The sequence below is a fragment of the Rhinatrema bivittatum genome, chromosome 1, assembly GCF_901001135.1.
Source record: "Rhinatrema bivittatum chromosome 1, aRhiBiv1.1, whole genome shotgun sequence".
Classification (NCBI taxonomy): Eukaryota; Metazoa; Chordata; class Amphibia; order Gymnophiona; family Rhinatrematidae; genus Rhinatrema; species Rhinatrema bivittatum.
In genome coordinates, this window is record NC_042615.1 from 540,696,920 (window position 1) to 540,717,662 (window position 20,743).

Genomic DNA, 20,743 nt, shown 5'->3' on the forward strand with positions numbered 1-20,743 from the left:
GGTATGGAAAGAGTGAATTATTTTATCCTTAGTTTTAATTTCTGGATGCTGTCTGATGTGTCTGCTGATTTGAAATATTTTATTGGTGTTAGAGAAATTTAAAACAAATTGAAAGTTTGAGGTTTTAACTGTTATGATTACTATTTATTATATTCTTGATTTTACTGTTTCATGTCTGAGGATTGTGGTGGTTTCTGTTTTTCCATTGTTGCACTGCATAATCTGTCTTGTTGCATTTTCCTATTCAGTTTTTGCCTGCATGTTTCTATTTATACTTTATGGTATCTTTATTCTGAATTTAGTGAGGGTCTGCCTGTGTTCTGCATGTATGATTGAGAAGAGGTTTTCTGCTAGTGTTTAGGAATCTCTAGCAGCTTGGATTCTTCTGTTTTCTTAAGATGTGGTGTACTGGTGTTTTAGGGTGTGGTGTAATATTTGTAGTGTTGCCTTTTCATAGGTAGGATTGTTATTTTTTTAAGTGCTGGCAGTTAGTGTTGTTTTGGTGTGGTAGATTTATTATATTTTGGGGCAAATTTTAAAACCTGCGCGTGGGCACAGATTTGTTCGCGCAACCCGGCGCAAACAAATCTACACCCGATTTTATAACATGCGCGCGCTGCTGCGCATGTTATAAAATCCAGGCTCGGCGCGCACAAGGGGGCAGATTTTCAAAGGGGTACGCATGTACCCCCCGAAAACCTGCCCCAAGTTCCCCCTGCATGCGCCGAGCCTATGTTGAATAGGCTCGGTGGTGCGCGCAAGCCCCAGGATGCGCGTACGTCCCGGGGAATTCCTTGGGGGGCGTGTCAGGGGGCATGTCGTGGTGGTGCGTCATCCGGGGGCGGGGCCGCGGGCGTTGTTCCAGTCCGGGGGCGTGGACGAGGCCTCCGAAACTGCTCACGGGCCGGGGAATTGTGTGGCCAGCACGCGCGAGTTATGCCTGCCTCAGGCAGGCATAACTCTTCAAACAAAGGTAGGGGGGGTGGAGGGAACAGAGGCAGGCTGCGCGGCTCGGCACACGCAGGCTGCCGATTTTGCACAGCCTTGCGCGCACCGACCCCGGATTTTAAAGGATACGCGCGGCTACTCGCGTATCTATTAAAATCCGGCGTACACTTGTTTGCTCTTGGTGCGCGAACAAAAGTACGCGTGGGCGTACTTTTTTAAAATCTACCCCAAGGGGTTGCACAGTTGTGCAACTTGCGCGTGCCGAGCCGCACAGGCTGCCTCCCTTCCTTCCGAGGATGCTCCTTTGTTTCAGAAGTTACGCCTGCCCAAGGCCTGCCCAAGGCAGGCGTAACTTGCGCGTGCCAGCGCACCATCCCTCGGCACAGGCTGCTCTGCCGGAGGACTCGGGACCGCCCCCAGACTGCCCCCGGACTGCCGCCATGCCCCTGGACCCGTCCCCGGACTGCCGCCACACCCCCGGACCTGCCCCATTCCCACCCCTTTTTAGAAGCCCAGGGACATACGCGCATCCCGGGGCTTGCGTGCACCGCCAAGCCTATGCAAAATAGGCTCGGCACGCGCAGGGGCAGATTTTTTCGGGTTACGCGCGTAGCCTTTGAAAATCTGCCCCTTTAATTGTAATTTACTCATGGCTTTTTGAGGGTCAAGCCCACACCTAACATGCATAATAGTAGCCCTAATGTCATAGGGCTTCCAAGTGACTTTTTTTGTAGGGTTTTTTGGTTGGCACCAAAGAAATGCATGCAAATACTTGTGATATTTTTTTACCTCTGAAGACAGTACTTTGAATATTCTTTTTCATGTAAAACCTGAATAATGAATGCATAATTTTTAAGATTTGCCTTATACTCTTGCACCAGAAATGGGTTCCAGGGGAGGGGGTGAAGACCCGGAGGTTAGAGGGTGACAGTTTTAAAGTTTAGGTCGCTGGAAGGAGCTGGGCTTTTTTTGGCAGGCCCGAGACAGAGACTGAATGAAGTGTGTGTGTGTGTGGGGGGGGGGGGGGGGGGGGCAGCAGAATAATTATTCTCACAGGACAGCAAAACAGCTTGCACTGGCCCTGGCAGAGTTAACCACTTAACTTATGTGGCTAACTCTAGTCGGGCCATAGGGCTGTCCTAAAGTTAGTCAGATAGACATAACCAGCTATTTTTAAGATAGCTGAGTATATTCAGCGGCACGACCAAGCCGGATAGGTTTATCCGGCTAACTAGCCAAGCCACACATTGGTTGAAAAGGTACCCAGAGTTGTTAGCAAAAGGTCATGGGGCATCAGGAAGTGCCCTAGTTAAAAACAGAAGTTCACTGTTCCAGTCAGACAGTGTGGTGGAGACACTCTGGGATGGAGCTTAGCAATAACTAAGGTGAGGTAAGTATTTTATATATATACAAAAATTATTTACCCCCCTCTCTTAAATGTTAACCTCTGGTTACACCTAAATAAGCAGAGGATTAATAATCAGAGAGCCAACAAGTGCAAAAATATCTGGGAAAAGTTAGGCAGGTACAGTAAATATTCCCAGATATTCAGATGGACTTGCATGCACAAGTCTCCCACTGAATATATTTGGATAAAGTTAGGACTGTTATTTATTTTTTTTACAAGACTTGTACACATAATTTAAGCTGGAGAGCGTTCACTGTGTGTGCTCACCAATTAAAGTTTAGCCCTGCCGCAGAACACCTCTTTTGGCATCCCTTTTGTTGGTATAAATTTTGTGCCCATGTAACTTACGGGTGTATAAAACTGATTCTGCATGGTCACGTGGGTAGTTGGGGTGGTTTAGGCTTCAGGGATTTCCTTTTTCTCGAGTTGTTAAATAGTAACAGCTTACACTCTCCCTCAAAGAAGTTTCACCATAAAAAAAAAAAATAATTTGTACACTTCTGTGTTGATAAATTTGAATTTATTGGACTGGCAGTCAAGAAATCGTGGTCTCATTCACTAAAAACAATCTGAGGTTATTGCACAAATAAGTTTTTCAAACACATATAGATTAAATATAACTCTGGTACCAGGTTTTAAACAGGTTTCAAACTACTATATTCTTTTTCAGCTGCAATATATTACTTCAGAATTCAGCTTTCAAAATCATTTTCTGAACAGGCTAACTTCAGATAGGTACAATACAATTCTAGTTTCCTTCTTCTTTATAGTTAATGTATATTGTTACACTATTCAAGAGTTAATTATAAGAATTGGTCCTTTGTGAATTATTTTTATCATTTCAGATTACTTCTCAAGATGCATTAAGGATTTTAATACTTCCAGGTAAGTATATATATTAGATGTGTTTGTAATATGTCTAGTAACTAACTCTTATTAATGTGTTAATTCTGTGTTGATGAATTAAACAGTGTTTGCGTTTGGCAATGTCTCAATGTTTTTAACATTTCTCACACATTTTTCTTGAGTGTTGGTGCACTTAGCTGTGGTTCCAGTGATGAAGCTGCTTGAGGGTGAGGCTTGAGCACAACGATAGCTAGCGTGGCACTGGAACTCTACAATGGTGGGTGGCTTTGGTGGCTGGCAATTGATGCTTGCGAGTGCTGCTTGTTAGTGTGGATGGGAACTCTTGACCATGTCGTCTCTAGAACAGCTAAATTTCCTACTACACTATCTTTAACAAATTAACAAAAGAGGTTTTCTCCCTATGACCACCAAATTTCCAGTTGCTAACATGTTGCTATATGTGACTCTCCACTGTCTTAGGCCTGGATTTTCTAACATCGCAGGCCATTGAGAATTGCGTGGTACCAGGGGGCAGGGGGTGGGGGGTGAAGCGGCAGGCAGGCCTGTGAAAGCCGGCAGCGATCGCACCACCGTGGTATTATCGCTGCCGGCTTTTGCACCCAATAGCACCACCGTGAAAGGTGGTGCTATTGGGCGCGCTACTAGCAGCGATAAGGAGTCTTACCTTTCGCCATCAGTGAAGTCATCGTGGAGTCCGCCCCGACGCCACCCCAACTCCTCCCCTTCCGGTGCGGACTCCGCCCCGATCTAGGTATCACGTGCGATCCCTTTAGAAAATGAACCCCTTAGTGTACTTAAATTCTCACTAATTTCAAAATAAAAGGACAATTAAGTTTCCCTATCTAAATCCCAGAAGGAATTCACCATGAGTAGCGATGAGTATGTATATACATTGAGAAATAATTCAAAGCACACCAGATAGCATACAAACTTCACATACTCCTTCAAACAGTTTCTCCCTTTAACTGGCACAGCTCAGACATTTACATCTGGCTTAAACAATATTCTATGTTTTTAGAGAGAGTATATATGGTGGAATAAGATAGATTTCTCTTTGAGTGAAACTGTCTTAAAGACCAATTAAAACATACCAAATTCAATTAAAAATTACCTTCAGCATTGATTTTAGGGAATATGCAGAAACCTTTGCGCCAGATTTTCAAAGGGGTACGCGCCAGATTTCAAAGGGGTATGCACCAGATTTTCAAAGGGCTACGCGCGTATCTATTAAAATCCCGCATACTCTTGTTTGCGCCTAGTGCCCGAACAAAAGTACGCGCGGGCACAGATTTATAAAATCTACCCCTTTATCTACAGGTTATGCAATAACCTTTCCCAGGTTTAAAAAGACCTTTTGAGAATTCTCAGCTAAAGTGTATCTAAATTTAATCTTTTGCTGTATATCTTGTATCCTCACATCAAAATTGTCACATTCAGAATTTTCTTGCATTCAGCTAACTACAAAAGCTAAAAAATAACTGATTCAGCTATTCTTTATATTTAAACTAATTACAATTTTTTCTTACCTTTGCCAGTACTAGAAACATGAATAGCAACTCATACACACTCTCATTCACTCTTTGCTAATGTTTGCTAAATGTTTCTGAGGTGTTTTTCAAAAGACCTAAATGACAGAGCTCAGCAGCATAGCTTCTCTCTGTCAGTTTTACCAGCTCAAGATCCCAGAGTAACAGAGGGTTAGGCCTGGCTAAGGAAGCCAGGAGAAAGGAATCAGAGATCCTTCCGGATCTCAACAGAAAGGGAAGGAGAAAAGTGAGAGGGTGTGAAGTGCTGGAGATCACTCACTGATCTGGACAAAAGTTGGAGTCTGACGGAACAGAAGTAGGAGAGTTAATTGGAGATTCAGCGCGACTCTCCACTGGAGAAGAAGAGGTTTGGACTTTTGAAGATTTTTGAATTCTTGATGTGAAGGGAAGGATGGTCCCCTTGTCTCACTGAAAATTGGGATCCAGTACCTTTTTCCCCAAGAATCCAGTCAAGCAAGGGTGGAGAGGATTTTCTGGGACTTTGGAGAAAGAAAAACCTAGAGCCTCAACTTTGGACAGTTGGATTACAGTTTGACATTTTGGGAAGTTTGGAATCCCTTTTTGATATTTTTGGATTGGGAATATTTTTCTAACAGATTGACTGATGCTGGAAGCTACATTCTAGTTGTTCTACCTCACTGGTGAGGATCTAGGGGCTAAGGATAAAGGTGCAAGAGGTAGGAAAGGAGTGAAAGAACTTTAGACTGGTCAAGGACATAACTGCTTTTCTCATTCTCCTTTTGATTTTTGGGTTTTGGATACTTTCATTTAAGTTACAGTAAACAATTTATGTTGAACACCACTTCTGGATTCCTTTTGAATTTTTCCTGCTGATTCCAGTAAAGGGATCGAATGGATGGACACTGGGGTGAGTTTATTTTCTACCTCATCTACTCATTTTGTTTCCTTGTTCCTCTTCTGGACACTGTTGCACCTTAGCGAGATTTTGTACCTAGAGTATGAGCCGTGAGTACGCCAGAGAGCGACTGCACCCAGGGCCCCGGAAGAGAAGTATTCTTCCTCATCCAGAGCTGAACCTGGACCCAGTGCACCCCTAGTTAAGGGTAATGCACCAGATGGGGGACTATCTACTTGTAGATAATCATAGGATGTGCCTGTCGAGTTACAGGCAGTTCTGTATGAATGGACAGATTGAAAATAAAAGAGAATACATAATTTCTTTTTTTTTTTTTTACACCTGCTGGCAAGAGATTGCCTGTCTCTGCTGGGGCATCCCTGAGGCAAGCACCAAAACTGCAATTTTTTTTTTAATTAAAAAAAAAAAAAGAAATAAACACGTCATCGCAGAATTGCTGGCAGTGAATAGCGGCAGCATTGGGGACTCTGCCGCTGCAGGAATATGGGGAGAATTACAGCACTGGGCCCTTTGGCAAGCCCCAGTACAGTGTGGTGCGATGCAATGCCACTGACTAGGGACCCACGATGATGTCATCAATGATGTCCATGGGTGCCTAAAGTACTGCCTGTAATCAATATTTTAAGTAAAAAAAAATAGAAATGGGCAATTTTTATATTTCAAAACCCCGTGTTTTTAATGGCAGAAACTAAGAGAAGCTTCCATATCATTTAAAAAGTCCAGTAAACACCTAACACTTCCGTTGCCACAGGTCCCTAAAGCCCATGTAAATTGAAGCAAAACAGTAGATTTGATGGTAGTGATTAATTGAAAGTACTTAAAAAAACCTGAACAAGACCATTTTTGAAATAAAAGGTTATTTTTTTTTAATTAGTTATGTAACCTGTTGTATTCAGAGCCATTTTACTTCCTTAGAATGGGTTGGGATGCCACGGTAAAGAAATCACCAGGGCAACCACAGGAGAGGATAAAGAAGTTCTTGAAAGTTGCTTTTGAGGAAAATTCTTATTTAAAAAAAATAAATATATATATATATATATAATATATATAATGTTGGCACAGGGAAACCCAGGAACATTTTTATTAATAGAAAGGTAACCCTGAGATATGTGTGAGTGAGAATGAATGTTTTTTGATTATTTTGGGATCAAAAATATATTTTATTGATTGATTTTAGTCATGTTCTTTTTCAAATTTCAGGGCTGGGACCAGTAAAAATGATGTCCAACAACTGATGAGGTATAGCAACGAGTATCCAGGAAAACTGTATCCTAGGAGTCACCCTGCAAATGGTCACTTGCTCACCTGTGGCAAGGCTTAGCGTAATAATACAAATTTTGACTGAAATATGATTTTGTGTTAATAAATGTATATAATTAAAGGAAATTTTTAATTAAATAAAAATTTCTCCTTTCATCTATCACCTGAACCAAGGGGTTTTTGTAGGAATCTTTGAGGTTATAAGAGCTATCCCAGATGGGATAGGTATTTTTCTTTTTGATGACTTCATTGAAGCAGTGATATTCTATCTAGTATCTTGTCTTTGACAGTTTGTCAAAGTTTGTCAGAGACAATTAACTCTCCTACTTCTGTTCCGTCAGACTCCAACTTTTGTCCAGATCAGTGAGTGATCTCCAGCACTTCACACCCTCTCACTTTTCTCCTTCCCTTTCTGTTGAGATCCGGAAGGATCTCTGATTCCTTTCTCCTGGCTTCCTTAGCCAGGCCTAACCCTCTGTTACTCTGGGATCTTGAGGGAATTTCTAGCTGCATTCCAATCCACTACTCCTCTGACTCACTGGGCATGCTCCCAGGGTTTATAAATCCCAAGTTGCTTCTTACCCCAGAAAAGGTGGATTTTAAGCATTGGGAGGAATTATAAAACCATCACTCCTCCCACTTCTCCTAGCTTATAAAAATAAACTTGGGGGAAAATATTTTAGTAACAGGCTGAGATCCCCCTCACACAGACCATGAAAAGTCTCTCCTTACTAAGGGTGTGCAGACCAAAAAAAAAATGTTGTTTTGTTTAGTTTCCAGGATATTTTCATCCAAATGGGCTTTTTTTTCAGGGGTGGGGAGGGTATTCGTTAAATAGCACACACTATTGAGAAATAGAATTCACACTGAAACAAAAGAAGAATTGAAATTCATAAAATATAGACTATGGGGGTCGCCGCAAAACAGCCACAACACTTTCATTACAGGTCAGTAAAGGGTTATCATGGTCCACAACAATTCCAAACAGCTCATTTGGGGGGGGGGGGGGGGGGGGGGGGGGAGAGAGAGAGAGAGAGAGAGAGAGAGAGAGAGAGAGAGAGAGAGAGATGAGAGAGAGAGAGAGAGAGAGAGAGAGAGAGAGAGAGAGAGAGAGAGAGAGAGAGAGAGAGAGAGAGAGAGAGAGAGAGAGCACCTTGCTATAGTGCCTATGCCCTAGATAGGTATTTGTAGCCCTAAGGGAGGGCCACCTAGTAACTCGAGGTGGGGATTAGGTATGAGCGTAGGGGGTTGGGGGCCACTTTCACATTCAACATGAGACGTACGGAAAGAACAGTGGTCTCTAGTGAAGATTTGCTGGCCGACGGAGTGAGGAAACTCACTCCAAGAAGAGATTTGGGCAACGTTCTCTCCACCTAGCTTGATGGACACTCTACCTGGGCAACAACAAGCTAGGTGGAGAGAATGTTGCCCAAATCTCTTCTTGGAGTGAGTTTCCTCACTCCGACGGCCAGCAAATCTTCACTAGAGACCACTGTTCTTTCCGTACATCTCATGTTGAATGTGAAAGTGGCCCCCAACCCCCTACGCTCATACCTAATCCCCACCTCGAGTTACTAGGTGGCCCTCCCATAGGGCTACAAATACCTGTCTAGGGCATAGGCACTATAGCAAGGTTCTCTCTCTCTCTCTCTCTCTCTCTCTCTCTCTCTCTCTCTCTCTCATGTTGCTTGCAGCACAAAAAATGCCTTATTTGCATGGGACACACCCCCTCATGCGTTACCACTGCGATATTGGAAAATGAGGCCCTATGTTGTTTCAAAACAAACAAACATCCCTACTCCATACCTTATATACTGTTACCCATCACTGTTGACCTGGGACTTATTCCCATTATGAAACCTTACAGTCTCACACACTGCCATTCTAGAATCCCTGTGACTTCCTCATACAATAATACCTACACACTATGTATAGCACTATTCTACATTTTTGCTCACAGTGGCACAAAGTAGAACTTCCTTTCCTTAGATGCTCGGTATTCTTCCCAATGTTACCCTTTTTCAAATGTTATTTCTTTTTGTGAGTATAACTTGCCTAGAGCCACACAAATAGTTAATAGTGTAAGGGAGACTCAAACTCCTATCCCAGGCTGTCTGCTGACAAACATTTTAATCACTACACCATTCTGTCCCCAAGATAACAATAATCTAAAAAAATTACTTGTCATTCCAAAATCTTTACATTATGCTCTGCTTTCCAGCTGTGTGAGAACCACAGGACCCACTGCACAATAAAATTGCATCTAAATCAAAATGTGTCGCCTTCACGGCAGTAAGGCTGCAAACGTGCCACTAAGCGGTAACACTGCTTCCCCTGCCTTATGCATACGATTTTCCTTACTGGGTGACTTTGTATCAGGACTGAGGTCCAAAGTGCAGATGCCTCTGTTATAACTAGTCATGAAGTCAGTGAATGCCCATATTGCAGTTCCATCATCTCTACCAGGAAGTTATTGAAACTATTTTCACAACTGCAGCTAGAGGATATTAATACCACTGTCATTTCCTCCATGGGCATCATGAACCCCTTGCAGAATGCTTCTGGCTAGTTGCATTCAAGAAAGCAGGAATGAGTTGGAAAATAACAGGTGCATTAGCCTCCAAAGTGTAACATTATCTGAGCAAATATTATTTCAGGAGTTAAAGACACTTAACTTATCATAAACTGTGATAGAAAAGGACCCTTTGGCAAGAAATCAAATAGGAAAACTGAAAGATGTTTTGTAAAATACATTCTCTTCCAACTTACCTGAAATGCTGATGGTTGCTGCAGCTTTCGCGGTACCAAAACTGCCACTGTGTTTGTTATTGGCCATGCACGTGAACAGTCCAGGCCTGGTGACGTACATGTGCAGTTTGGAGGTGACAGCTCCATCTCTGACACTCTCCTCAACGGACCCTTCTGAAACCTGCATTTAAAAAGGTAAGATTTAAAAAAAAACAAGCAAACAAAAAAAACCTCAAAACGTCTGATCAGATTAGAGACTATCAAATTATTATCCTGTGAAATTTAGAAGGTGTACAAGCATACATGTGAGAATCCCAACAGGCACTGCAGTGGCAACACTTTTCTTACCTACGAGGAATGAGGATTAAAAAGATTTGGATGCCCAACAATGTACAAAAGTTTACAGTTGGCCAAAATGGATAAGTGTTCCCAGGGTGCAAATCTACAGGAATTGATTAAAAAAAAAAAAAAAAACAAAAACAAAACCCCAACGCTGGGTGCTACAGCAGTCATTAGGGTACTACCCAGGACAGAAGGAAAGCTCTCTCTTATCCTCTTCCCCTTCACCTCTGCATAAGGCATTAGTCCTAAGAATTCACTAATGGGCTGATTTTCAGAAGCCCATGCGTGTAAAAATGGGGGGTTAAGCATGTGGCTGGGCCTTGTGTACGCCGTGCACATTTTCGGAAGGGCCTGGCCATGCGCGTAACCTCCATTACGCGCCGAAGTGCCGAGCCTTTCAAAAAGGGTGGGCCGGGACAGTGCCATTCAACGCTGTCCTGGGGAAGCCGATGCATGGAAATTACTTCTGCTCCCGAGGAACAGTAAGTAATCTAACAAAAAAAAGTAAGTAGCTAGGAAGGGGTTTGGGATCAGGGAGGAGAGGGGAAAGGGTAGGAAGGTTAGGTAAGGATATAGGGAAGTGAGGAAGCCTTACTCGCATCTCCGCGCATAAGTTTTTAAATGTTCCCACCCGTGTGCGTGCGAGCCCCAACCTGCCCGCACACATGCTCGCGGATTTTAAAATCCACGCATGCATGTGCATGGGGGAACCATATTTTATAACATGTGCGTGCCGACGCGCGCATGTTATCAAATGCTGGCGTCCATGTGGCGCGTGGCGGGAACCACGCGCACATGGACACATACGCCCACATTTTAAAATCTACCCCTGTGTGCTGTATAGCAAAAATGCAGTGTAGCTCTCTCAATGGGCCGTGCTTCCTCTGTTGCTGCTGCTGCTGCTGCTCTAACAGGCTGACGCAATATAGTGCGCTCGTCCGAGCACATGGCTTTATAGTGCTTGGAAGCGCATTTTGGGAAACCACTTTTAGTCTCACAATTTAACGCCTGCTCCGCAGCAGTTATTAATTCTTGAGGAGCCCCAAAAGTAAACAGAAAAGTAGAAAATACAGCAATTCTGTAGTTCCTCCCGCTTAATATTGTGGCGATATTAAGTTGGAGGAACCGAAAAAAGGAGAACCTGCATAAAAAAAAAAAAAATGTCGCCGACGGTCAGGTTAGGAAAACGGATGCTCGTAAAATTGAGCGTCCATTTTCCTAAGCCAGTGACAGCCACCTCTCCTGAGTTCCCGATGCCGAGGAGGCGCTGGGGATGCCCAATTTTCCCTAGCGCCGCCTTTCTACCGCGGCAACCCATTAAAATAGGTTGATCGGTGTGCGTTAAGAGAGCGGGCGCTAGATCATGTGTGCCCCTTTAACACTCCAATATTGCATCAACCTGTAAGAGTGGGGAGAACATGCCGGTGAGATTTCACTGCTACAGAAGTGTGGCTTTACTCCTGGAATTATGAGATTCATCAATTCAGAATGGACTGAATCATGCTCTCTCATTTCCCCCACTTTTAGATTAATTTTATTTTGTTCATATCATCATATTATTTTAGGGCAACCCTGAACTTTTTACATCTCATGGCATCTTCTGGAGAACCAGTTGCCATGTAATTCCAATGGCCCCCATACAATCCACATTCATTTGTGTTCAGATCAACTGTTTCTTGGCTTGAACATACGGTAATGTTTTAAAATGTTTAGAAAAAGGCAAGCAGTCAGTCTTACGGGTCTGCACATGTTATACGTTATCTGTAAACCGATACGATGTGCAAACGGCTATCGGTTTATAAAAACCTTTAAATAAAATAAATGCTCCCAGAGCTGGTAGCCCATTTCATGTTCTAAGCGTTCCCTTTCACTGGCCCACAATGTCTCCTGTTTTTCTCAGGACAAATGCCCAGAGACAGGAGATTGAAAACAAAAGCACCAGTGGTTGCTGGCATCTCCGCACATCCACGATGCCCTTACACAGCAGTGGCTGAAGAATACACGTTTGGAATCCTCTAACTCCTCTATCCCTCCCCTCTGCAGGGCACTCTCAAGACTCTAAGATATTCTGGCGGTTTTTTATTGTTCAGCATTCAGTATCTGCCTGGGCTTTCTGGCAGGTTCCCCGCAATTCATCAGGTGCTGTGGCCACTAGGGATGTGAATCGTGTCCTCGATCGTCTTAACGATCGATTTCGGCTGGGAGGGGGAGGGAATCGTATTGTTGCCGTTTGGGGGGGTAAAATATCGTGAAAAATCGTGAAAAATCAAAAAAACGTAAAATCGCAAAACCGGCACATTAAAACCCCCTAAAACCCACCCCGACCCTTTAAATTAAATCCCCCACCCTCCCGAACCCCCCCCCAAATGACTTAAATAACCTGCGGGTCCAGCGGCGGTCCGGAACGGCAGCGGTCCGGAACGGGCTCCTGCTACTGAATCTTGTTGTCTTCAGCCGGCGCCATTTTCCAAAATGGCGCCGAAAAATGGCGGCAGCCATAGACGAACACGATTGGACGGCAGGAGGTCCTTCCGGACCCCCGCTGGACTTTTGGCAAGTCTTGTGGGGGTCAGGAGGCCCCCCCCAAGCTGGCCAAAAGTTCCTGGAGGTCCAGCGGGGGTCAGGGAGCGATTTCCCGCCGCGAATCGTTTTCGTACGGAAAATGGCGCCGGCAGGAGATCGACTGCAGGAGGTCGTTCAGCGAGGGTTCCGGCGCCTCGCTGAACGACCTCCTGCAGTCGATCTCCTGCCGGCGCCATTTTCCGTACGAAAACGATTCGCGGCGGGAAATCGCTCCCTGACCCCCGCTGGACCTCCAGGAACTTTTGGCCAGCTTGGGGGGGGCCTCCTGACCCCCACAAGACTTGCCAAAAGTCCAGCGGGGGTCCGGAAGGACCTCCTGCAGTCCAATCGTGTTCGTCTATGGCCGCTGCCATTTTTCGGCGCCATTTTGGAAAATGGCGCCGGCTGAAGACAACAAGATTCAGTAGCAGGAGCCCATTCCGGACCGCTGCCGTTCCGGACCGCCGCTGGACCCGCAGGTTATTTAAGTCATTGGGGGGGGGTTCGGGAGGGTGGGGGATTTAATTTAAAGGGTCGGGGGTGGGTTTTAGGGGGTTTTAGTGTGCCGGCTCACGATTCTAACGATTTATAACGATAAATCGTTAGAATCTCTATTGTATTGTGTTCCATAACGGTTTAAGACGATATTAAAATTATCGGACGATAATTTTAATCGTCCTAAAACGATTCACATCCCTAGTGGCCACTTAGCTGAGGGAACAGCTGCCAAGGCGAATGACAAAGAATCGGTTTCTTACTCAGATGCTGCCTCCCTTTACATCTCGTGCAGTTGTCCATCTGTTGTATCAGCTGCTCGCTGAAGCCGGAGAACGTTAACTTCTGTTCTTTCACGCAGAAAGTAACAACTTGAAGTTTTAGATGGCCTGGGTTCCTGTACTCCAGAGTTTGCTTTTACTGGTTTGCACAGTATAATCAGTCTTAAAAAGCAATACGGCAAGAAATGGCAGGGATGTGTTTAGTGCAATGCTAAGGCTTGTAAGAAAACATATGGAGGCTGGAGCAGCATGAGGCAGCAGGATTATTCATGCTCAGTCCTAACTTGATCAAGGTCACTGTGCCTGAGAAACAAAGTATGGCTAACTGTGTACACCAGAATGTTTGTTAAACAGTGCTAATTAGGAGATGCATAGATTTGGTAGGAGTAGGTGTAACTTGTGATTAGCCTTGACAAGCATAATGCACCTGGCTCTTGATTTGATTGATTTATTGTGCAGTTTGTGATGAACTATTTTATCTACAATTACACTGCCCAGGTATTTCAGGAGAGTACTTTGTAGATATCAAGAAAAACAAAAACCCTATCAATTAGTAAGGCTAGAAAGGGATTGCTCATTGTGTCAAAGAATAATTCTTGTGCAACAAGAACTACTGCACGGCAAACATAAAGACCTGATCAATATATCTGAAAAGGACACACTTTTATTGAAAATGCAGTCACACCAGTGGTTAACCAATGTACACCACTGACGTGACTGCATTTTCAATAAAAGTGTGTCCTTTTCAGATATATTGATCGGGTCTTTATGTTTGCCACAAATTAGTTCTTAATGCATTTGCTATTGTATGTCTGTGCTATTTACTTCGCCCTTTTCGTGTGCCTTTGACCAAAGAATAATTCTTACCAGTCAAGAAGGAAGACCTCATAAGGAAAGATGTACAAATTCATCTTTTATAGAAACATTATCATTATTGGTTCTCTCCAAAAAATGCATGAGGTCTTCTTCCTTTTCTGGTAAGAACTATTCTTTCACACAATGAGCAAGCTCTTTCTAGCCTTATTAACTGATAGAGTGCTGTGTTTTTTTTTTCACTTTCTTGGCACCCTGATTGTTTCTGTATTGTTTGCTTTTTAGATATGATGTCACCTTCAGGTGAAATTCTGTCAGAAACCTAGAGTAGCAAAATCAAATCTGTTTTTTCTCCTGTGGACACAGGGATATTTTGAAGATTAGATTTTGTAAGAAGGCAATGCTTTTATGATGATGTTGGGATTAGAAATGTGAAATTTAAAATTGATCAAATGTAGTGGTTTGGAGACCACTCAGTGCAGGAGCAGTTTTCTATTTATTTAAAACATTTTTATACCAACTTACCTGCATAGCTATCCTAAGCGATTTACAATACAAAATTAGTTTTAAAAACCCACACATAATATAGATACAATTAAAAATGCAATCCTGACAGAGTCAACAAAACAGCATCACAAAAATAAATAAGAATCATATCGTAAACTGGAGATAAATAAACACATAGATGTCATAAGTCACATACTTAACGTGAATCTCAGATCTCATGTTACGAGCGCGCACGGGCGCGGTCGTCTCGGGCGGGTGGTGAGCCCTTGGGCCACGGCAGGACCCCAGGAGGAGCCCAAGGCCACACCGTGGGAGGTGAGCTGAGCAGGCATGGTGAGCCAGGCAGGCAGGAACAGAAACAGGGAGTCCGGCCCTCAGCCGGACCTGCATGCCCATGGTAGCCAACACGGGGAAGTTGACTAGTGAACGGTCCTCCGACTGTTCCCGGCCCTTTCGGACCTGCCGCAGGGAACGGCAATGGGCAGCAGGCCGGACAGAGGCGAGGGCAGACAGAGTCCTTAAACAGCAGACATCAGACGGGGCAGAAGCAGGCTGAAGCAGACGGAGACATCAGGACAAGGGCTGAAGCGAGACACAGGAAAGGTCCAGGCGAGCAGGAACTCCGATGCTGGGATACTCACATCCGAAGCCCCCTCGGCTGGCAGAAGCTCAAGAGCCCGTGGGACGAATCCCTCCTGTTGGCCACTCCAGGGCCCAACAGGACAGAAGGCTCAGGAACCAGGTCAAGGCAGAGACAGGTAGACATCCGGACAAGGGCTGAAGCAGACACTGAAGACAAGGCTGGACGGGAACATTGCACTGTCCATCAGGGCGCCCTACTCAGCCCACCCGTGGGACTGAGTCACGGACCACCCTGTCCCAGACGCACCCTACACAGCCCTGAGAGGCTGGTCGCGGACCACGCTGAGAAGGAGGGCGCGGGGAAGACCCAGGCGAACAGGACTCCGATGCTGGGAAACTCACATCCGAAGCCCTTACGGCTGGCAGGCACAGGAACAAACATCTAGGCAGGGTCAGAGACAGACATCAAGGCAGAGACACTGGACATCAGGAACAGCAAGCAGAGACAGGACAAGGCGCCATCAAACATGGAGGACCTGGATCGGCTAGGTTACAGGCAACTGTAATGCTCAGATCCAAGGCAAAGACACAGTGAACCGAAAGTCCTTAAATACTGGAGGTAGAAGGCAACTCCCTGGGAGGAGCTTGCCAGGACCGCCCACCGCTGGTCCTATAACTAGGGTAGAGAGCTGCGGGCCAGCCCCTAGGGAAGGGCGTCGCCCAACAGGAAGTCCAAACACTGAGGCTGCAAGCCACCGGCATGCCTCAGGAGCAGCTAGGCCTCTCAGGCCCTGGAGCAAGTCCTGGATGATGCGCAGGCGAGGCCCTGGCTTCAGAGCGGCCTCTGGAGGAAGGTAAGAGACCTCCTGCAGCGCAGCAGCAGGGGGGATCGTAACATCTCAGCTGCTAATATTGCCTTAACAGATGCTAAGTCCACCAGCCTCTCAGGAATTGCTAGCTCATGCACCAAAAGAACCCACCCAATCCCCAATAAATGTCACACAGTCCCACCATTATTACAAAATTATCTGTCACCAACTACCCATCCTTAAAATAACTAATCCAGCAGCTAATACTTTAACAGATGCCAAATCCATCTACATCTTGGAAATTGCTAGTCCACCCACCACAAAAAAATCCTTTTCAACAACACACAGCCTTCTATGGTTATAAAAATTGTCCTCTCACCATCTACCCATCCCTCAAGATTACTACACCTAACAAAACTAAAGGTTCACCAACTAATTGAACACCAAGGGTTTCCCAGTCCAGTAACACAGTCTACAGGAAAGAAAACTCACCTCTGGTCCCAGCAAAAAAAAAAAAAAAATTCAATTTCTAAAGGTTAGATACTGAAGCTCTAATTTAATATCAAATGGAAGACCATTTCACAAAAGTGGGACTGTGACCAACAGCAACTTTGTCCTGAAATTTGACTTTCACGTAACCTTCACTAAGAGAATTTCAGAAAATCATTTTGGCTAGACCTCAAAGGATGACTCTGCATACATCAATGCAATGTATTAAATAGATAGGTGAGTCCATTGTAGATTAAAGCCCAAGATACCAGTCAATAATTTGAAGTTGGCATAATCTACGATTAGAAAGCCAGAGAAGGCATTAAACTTTATATTCTCACATTATGTTATAAGGGTTTGAATATATGTGTTACGTTAATTTATGCTGACTTCATTGTATTCTGCCAATCTGAAATAAATAAATTTAGAAGAAAAAAAAAGCCAATGAAGGCTCTGCAGCAAAGGAGTGAGATTTCTTCAAGTAATACTCCCAAAACCACTCTTGCCGCCATATTCTGGACTATCTGCCAGCTATATGTGATTTTCATAGGGAAACCCACATATAGACTGCTACAAATATTGCAGTTGAGACATGACAAAAACTTGCATCGCAGTCATCAATTAATTCATATCTAAGTAGGAACATAGGCCTGGATTTTCTATTGTCACAAAGATTAGTGAATCCTGCAGTAATGGGGGGGCAAAGCGGGGGCGGACTGGTGAAAGCGGCAGTGATCGCACCACCATGGTGTTAACGCTGCCGGCTTTCGCACCCATAGTGCCACCGTGAAAGGTGGTGCTATTGGGTGTGCTACTGGCAGCGAAAACAGGTCTTACTTTATCACCGCCAGTGAAGATAGTGCCGCGTCCGCCTCCTCGCCTCCCCGACTCTCCCCCTTCTGGCCTTGACTCCGTCCCCGGCAACCTATCACACGCGAAAAGTCCCTTTTCACGTGCGATAGGCTTACAAAATAACCCCCATAGTTTGCTCACCACTTTCAGCTTCAAAAAAGCATTGTGATTGGTGAGATGAATCTGTGAGGACTCAATCTGCACACCCAGATCTCTCACCAGTTCAGAAAGCATTCTCTGCACAAGGAGTTAAACTTGTTGGAACACCAACAATACCCCCAGTTCTTAACATCTCTGTTTTATTGTTGTTAAGGACCAATTTGCTTTCCAACAACCAGCTCAATATGACATGCAGTCCCTGATTCAAATATTCAATAGTACATTTTTCATCTGACTGCCCAGAACAACAAATTAAATTGTATGTCATCGGCACAGATGATTCCCATCATTGCTAGGCCCCACGTCATGTCCCCCAGAGGCTGCATAAAAATGTTGAACAACACTGGTGGCAAAGCTAACCGCCTGGCCGACCCCACATCTGATGGCCCATAGCATCGCTAGCAAGGTACAAAATCCCTTATTTAAATGTTCAGCATCTATGAACTGCATATTAGTTACTGTTTGAAAATCTGTCCTTTTGAATAGTAGCACTAGTTTTAAAGCCTGGAACTGGAAATACATATAATTGTAAGGTTTTTTTTTTTTATTTTCTTACAGCTGTGCATCTTATCATATAGTGAAAAGTACAACAGATAGCTAACTCAGCTCTCAGAACCATCTCTTCTGTGAGCCAGTTTGCACAAAAAAAGGTAGTTGCAGAGTGACTGGGCTTGAATTGCTGGAACCAGCATACTAGAATTCAGTCATTACGTAGATATCCATACTCAAAGAGGGTTTCTTCAAACTTAAAGTCTTAAAAAACCTGAAACCTCTCCTTCACGCTAGTGACTTCCGCACTGTCGTCCAGGCTACACTGGCATCCAAGATGGATTACTGTAACTCCTTCTTTCTTGACCTACCCTACTCCTCCTTAAAGCCCCTCCAAATGCTACAGAACACTGTAGCCAGAACCCTCTCCAACGCTCATAAATACGACCATATTTCCCCTATACTGAAGGACCTACACTGGCTCCCTATTCCCTCCCGCATCCTGACCATTATCCATAAAGCCTTATATTCCCATCACTCCAACTGGCTGGCAGATCCCCTCCAATCTGCCTGCTCAAATCGACCGACAAGGACCACTAACAAAGGGTCCCTCCATGTGCCATCCCTAAAGAAAGCACACCTCACAGCTACAAGGGATCGGGCGCTCTCCATTGCTGGACCTATGCACTGGAACTCACTCCCAATCCACCTCAGACTTGAACCTTGCATCACCAAATTCAGAGCCCAGCTCAAAACCTGGCTATTCAAACAAGCCTTTCCCCAGCACCCTTGATGAATATTGAATTGTGATGGATCATGACCTGAATTTGACTATGAACTTGTTCTTATGACATTATAGTTCACTTGTTAATTGTTCCTATGCTTCTCTGCTCTCCTATTGGTTTTTTGTACCCCCTACCCTTCCCCTGTTACTTGTAATTTCCGTTGCTTTTGTTCCATGTAAATCGAGGTGATGTTTCGACTAACATCGGTATAGAAGACTCTTTAAATAAATAAATAAATGCCCACCCGAAGAACAGCACAGGAGTAACCAGCATTGCAAACCCTGGAGCTGTTGCTATAGCCTAAGCCGGCCGTTGGTTTGATTGAATCTGTGCTGCTGTGTTTTCTGCATGGAATCAGATTCAGGCTTTCTGCTTTACACTGTAAAGTACATCCCTCAACATTTTCTCTCTTCTGAGATTTTTTTTTTGCACTGAGTTGCAAGCCTTCAAAAAGAAATAGCCTTGTCATGAAACATGAATGAATCTCTATGCTATAACAGTTAGATTCCCTTTTATAATGTAACATCTTACATCCTTCTCCCGGAATAGATGCATAAGGAAGCACATTTAGGGCCATCCTGTTTTTTTTATTCCCTTTTAGAAATATTTGTCCTCTATGCGGTTCACAATTACCACATTTTTTCTTCCTAGAAAAAATTACAGACCAGAATTCAGTGACTATAAAAAGAGAGACAAGAGAGAAAATATCCTGAAAGTACTTCATGCTGCTTTTTCTTACACTTAAATGCATGCATCTAATTCCACATGTTTCCTGGTTTAACTTTTCCAGAAGCGACTGAGCACTCATTACTAAAATGTCATCTTTCCATATCTGAAAAACATATAAAGAGGGTTTGGCCGGCTAACTTCAGGAGTTAGTTAGACAAACCCTTTCAGGTGAATTTTCAAAGGCATTATGCATGTAAATATAGCAATTGTACACTATCGTAGCAATTTTCAAAAGCCATATACACGCGTAAAGTGCACTTACACGAGTAAATCCTATGGACAATTCAATGGCACGTGTTGTAGCAATTTTCAAAAGCCCACTTACACGGGTAATGTGCATTTACATGTGTAAAACCCAATTTTAAGCACGAAAATGCTTTGGAAAATCAGGCCGTAAGGCTTGAATTTCCTGACGCACTGAATGCATACGTTTTAGCAGGGTAAGTTATTATCCAGGTGAAATTTAGTGCATAAAAGGAGGCACTGGTAGGATTGTTCGGGGGCTGAGGCGGTATTTTATATGATTGCTGCTGGGTATCAGCCACAGCTAGATAAAGTTGTCTAGCTGACGCCAGTCAGAAAGATTCTGGTCCTAACAACAACAGCAGCAACAAAAACCTCACAGTGAGGTGCAGCTGATCCCCACTCCCTGTCCCCCTGAATAAAAAAATGTAAACAATGGCTGAGAGGGGCCCCTCCTTCTGCCCCCAATACATTTTTAAAAAATGCATCATGGCAAGCAGGCCTGTTCCAATAAATTTTAAAGACTATAGCCATGTCCAAAGTCTCCTCTCACCCTTACCTCCAAAGTCTCCCTAGTGTGGGTTGGAAGCTCTTACTCCTCCCCCTCCACTCAGTACACAGTGTTGATCTCTCTGACAGCCACAGGCACTTTTATTTATTTATTCAGCACACTCAGGCGATGACTGGTCCCTTCACTGACATCTGGATCCTGCCAGCCACCAATTCATTATTTTTTTTAATTTGCTGGGGGTGGGATGGAAACCTGCTGGCCATGGCTACATTTAATGTTTATTTATTGGAGGTGAGAGGGCAGCTCCACAAGCTACCAATGCATTTTTTTCATATAGTGGGGGTGAAAGAGATGGAGATAATGCTGCTGATGCTGATGGCCCCTGCATTTTTTTTTTACCTAAAATTCAGTAAACCAGTAAGTGGCAAAGTTACCCAGAT

At 44.2% G+C, this 20,743-nt stretch overlaps 1 protein-coding gene across 2 annotated transcripts in view; it reads right to left on the reverse strand.

Moving 5' to 3' along the window:
- Positions 1 to 20,743, reverse strand: part of MUSK (muscle associated receptor tyrosine kinase) — a 235,091-nt gene that overhangs the window by 87,280 nt on the left and 127,068 nt on the right. For both annotated transcript variants that reach the window (XM_029614825.1, XM_029614815.1), the window contains exon 7: positions 9,677 to 9,836. In XM_029614825.1, the coding sequence (XP_029470685.1) occupies positions 9,677 to 9,836 (160 nt within the window). The remainder of the gene's footprint in view (positions 1 to 9,676; positions 9,837 to 20,743) is intronic.